The 4,132-nt window shown below is 43.2% G+C and overlaps 1 protein-coding gene across 1 annotated transcript; it reads right to left on the bottom strand.

Annotated features, from left to right (window-relative positions):
* Positions 1-2,998: 2,998 nt before the first annotated feature.
* LOC138370423 (craniofacial development protein 2-like) lies at positions 2,999-3,496 on the bottom strand. Its single transcript, XM_069334775.1, has one exon. It carries the CDS (start codon positions 3,494-3,496, stop codon positions 2,999-3,001), a length of 498 nt encoding a protein of 165 aa, XP_069190876.1.
* Positions 3,497-4,132: the final 636 nt, after the last annotated feature.

Below are 4,132 nucleotides of genomic sequence, written 5' to 3'. Positions count from 1 at the left end.
AACCTAACCAACCCTACCTAACCTAACCTAACCTATCTTTATAGGTAATGTTAGGTTAGGTAGCCAAAAAAAGCTAGGTTAGGTTAGGTTAGGTAGGTTAGGTAGACGAAAAAACATTAATTCATGAAAACTTGGCTTATTAGGCAAATCGGGCCTTGCATAGTAGGCTGAGAAGTGAGTTCTGGCTACTAGGTACGACATATATATATATATATATATATATATATATATATATATATATATATATATATATATATATGTCGTACCTAGTAGCCAGAATGCACTTCTCAGCCTACTATGCAAGGCCCGATTTGCCTAATAAACCAAGTTTTCCTGAAATAATATATTTTCTCAAATTTTTTTCTTATGAAAAGATAAAGCTACCCATTTCATTATGTATGAGGTCAATTTTTTTTTATTAGAGTTAAAAGTAACGTAGATATATGACCGAACCTAACCAACCCTACCTAACGTAACCTAACCTATCTTTATAGGTTAGGTTAGGTTAGGTAGCCGAAAAAGTTAGGTTAGGTTAGGTTAGGTAGGTTAGGTAGTCGAAAAAGCATTAATTCATGAAAACTTGGCTTATTAGGCAAATCGGGCCATGCATAGTAAGCTGAGAAGTGCGTTCTGGCTACTAGGTACGACATATATATATATATATATATATATATATATATATATATATGTCGTACCTAGTAGCCAGAACGCACTTCTCGGCCTACTATGCAAGGCCCGATTTGCCTAATAAGCTAAGTTTTCCTAAATTAATATATTTTCTTTAATTTTTTTCTTATGAAATGATAAAGCTACCCATTTCATTACGTATGAGGTAATTTTTTTTTATTGGAGTTAAAATTAATGTAGATATATGACCGAACCTAACCAACCCCTACCTAACCTAACCTAACCTATCTTTATAGGTTAGGTTAAGTTAGGCAGCCGAAAAAGTTAGGTTAGGTTAGGTTAGGTAGGTTAGGTAGTCGAAAAACAATAAATTCATGAAAACTTGGCTTGTTAGGCAAATCGGGCCTTGCATAATAGGCATAGAAGTGCGTTCTGGCTACTAGGTACGACATATATATATATATATATATATATATATATATATATATATATATATATATATATATATATATATATATATATATATATATATGTCGTACCTAATAGCCAGAACGCACTTCTCAGCCTACTATTCAAGGCCCGATTTGCCTAATAAGCCAAGTTTTCATGAATTATTTGTTTTTCGACTACCTAACCTACCTAACCTGACCTAACCTAACTTTTTCTGCTACCTAACCGAACCTAACCTATAAAGATAGGTTAGGTTAGGTAGGGATGGTTAGGTTCGGTCATATATCTACGTTAATTTTAACTCTAATAAAAAAAAATTGACCACACACATAATGAAATGGGTAGCTTTATCATTTCATAAGAAAAAAATTAAAGAAAATATATTAATTCAGGAAAACTTGGCGTATTAGGCAAATCGGGCCTTGCATAGTAGGCTGAGAAGTGCGTTCTGGCTACTAGGTACGACATATATATATATATATATATATATATATATATATATATATATATATATATATATATATATATATGTCGTATGTATGTCGTTTATCTGGCGAGCTCAGATAAACGCCGAAGCGGGTGCGTCTGACAGTGGTCGAGACCTCCTCTGAAGTCTATTATATTATTATGCCTTCTGTGGTTGTTCCAAAGGCATGCTTGACGAGGATCGCGAAGAAGATGCCGAACAGGGTTGGAGCAAGAACACACACCCTTGTTTAACACCACTGTTGATGTTGAATGGTTCAGAAGTTGAGCCGTCGTACACGACTGTTCCCTTTATGTTCTTGTGGAACGATTGTGTCATGCTGAGTAGGGTGGGTGGGCAGCCAATTTTGGCCAAGATCTTGATGAGTCCGTCCCTTCCCACGAGGTCGAAGTCCTTTGTAAGGTCAATGAAGGCGAGGTACAAGGCTTTTCTCTGCTTCCTGCACTTTTCTTAAAGCTGTCTCAGGGAGAACACCATGTCAGTAGTCGACCTCTCTGCTCGGAAACCACACTGTGACTCAGGGTACACTCAGCAAGAATCTGAAGCCTGACCAAGACGACCCTGGCGAAGAGTTTGCCGACTATGCTGAGGAGGGAGATGCCACGATAGTTGTTGACATCGCTTCTGTCACCTTTATTTTTGTAGAGAGTGATGATGTTTGCATCTCTCATGTCTTGTGGCACAGGCCCTCCCTCCAGCACTGGCACAGATGTTCATGAAGCTCAGTTTTAAGTTTTCCACGAGCGCACTTGAGAACTTCAGGCGGAATCCCGTCGTCTCCTGGGGCCTTCCCTGAGGAAAGTGAATCCACTGTTTTATCAACTTCTTCCACAGTCGGTTCATGATCAAGTTCTTCCATGATGAGCAGGCACTCGATTGCATCCAAGGCTTCTACGCTAACCAAGTTATCTCTGGAGTAGAGTTCGGAGTAATATTCCATCCAGCGATTCATCTGTTGGTCACGGTCTTTAAAGATCTCTCCAGTGGCTGACTTTAGAGGAGCCGTCCGGTTTTGTGTAAGGCCTGTTGCCTGTTTGATCCCTTCGTACATGCCTCTTATGTTGCCGACAGTGACCGCAGTCTATATGCTGGAACAGAGTCGGAGCCAGTAATCGTTAGCACAGCGTCTCGCAGTTTGTTGAACTCTACTGCGGTCAATACGGAGGGCCTGTAGGTTCCTTTCTGAGGGCAGGTTCTTGTAGGATGAGAGAACTCGTCTCTTTTCCTCTACGAGGGGTAACAGTTCCACTGCACTGGTCTCGAACCAATCTACTGGCTTGTTCTGCCTTTTACCGAAGGTGGACATGGCAGTGTTTAAAATAGTGTCCCTGAGATGTGACCACCTCTCACTTGCGCTATCGCAGGGTGGTACAGTAAGGGCATTTACGAGCACAACAGTGAATTCCTCCTCCTTGTGAAGGTCTCGGGTCATGTTTACATTAATGCGTGGTCTTCCTCCTTCTTTGCTCTGTGGATTTTCCGGGGCTGGAAATTTACTCGGCAAACGACGAGAGAGTGGTCGGTGTCACAATCTGCGCTCTGGAAGCTGTGGGTCAATTTGACGTTTCTTAGATTGCTACGCCCCGTAAGCACCAGGTCAAGTTGATGCCAATGCTTAGACCTGGGGTGTCTCCAGGAAACCTTGTGCTGGGGCTTGGTGTTGAAGAAGGAATTGGTGATGCAGAGATCATGAAGAGAGAAGAACTCCAGGAGGCGCTGCCCATTATCATTCAACTTCCCAAATCCTAACTGACCCAGGCAGGAAGGCCAAGAGCTGTGATCAGAACCAACTCTTGCATTAAAGTCTACCAGGAGGAAGACTGGTTCTTGTTGAGGTATGTCTCTGAGAGTTAGGCCGAGGTCATCATAGAACGTGTCCTTCGCTTCGGTAGAGGTCGGTCTTGGTGCGTAGGCGTTGATGAGGATGACCATTCCTGCTGCTGTAGGAAGCTGAAGTTTGATGATCCTTGCAGACCCCTCCGTGGGCAGTACTATGGACCCTAACAACCTGTTCCTGATGACAAAGCCAACGCCATGCTCCCTTACCTCTTCTGGAGGTTTGCCCTGCCAGAAGAAGGCAAATTCCTTCTCCCGTATGCTGCCGGTAGCGGGCAGACGTGTCTCCTGCAGGGTGACTGTCCATCTGGAGCCTGCGTAGTTCATTGTTGATCACAGTTGTCTTGTGGGCGTTGTTTATTTCCAGTAGATCTTCCAAGAGACCCGGTGTCATGGTCCTTACATTCCATGTGCCCAGTTTGAGAGCTGGATGGCTCTGTTGTTTTTTTTTTTTTTTTTGCCTGGTGCATGGTTGACGATCCGCTTATTGAATTGTGGCCTAAGCTCCACGCACCCAGTGGAGCAGGTGGACCGTGGTGGGACAGCACCTTATTGGCTGGGGGCTGCCCAGCTTGAGGCGAGCGGTAGCTGCCCTATGAAATTGGATGATTTCTCCCACCGACGGAAGCAACCCCTGGCGCCTCACTCTACGCCAATTGAGTGGTAGGGTTATCACCGGTAACTGTCGCTTCCTGTGTTGAGCCATCGCCAAGACGATGTTGGAGTGTCTTC

The sequence above is a fragment of the Procambarus clarkii genome, chromosome 32, assembly GCF_040958095.1.
Source record: "Procambarus clarkii isolate CNS0578487 chromosome 32, FALCON_Pclarkii_2.0, whole genome shotgun sequence".
Classification (NCBI taxonomy): domain Eukaryota; kingdom Metazoa; phylum Arthropoda; class Malacostraca; order Decapoda; family Cambaridae; genus Procambarus; species Procambarus clarkii.
This window is presented reverse-complemented; position numbering and strand designations above follow the sequence as displayed.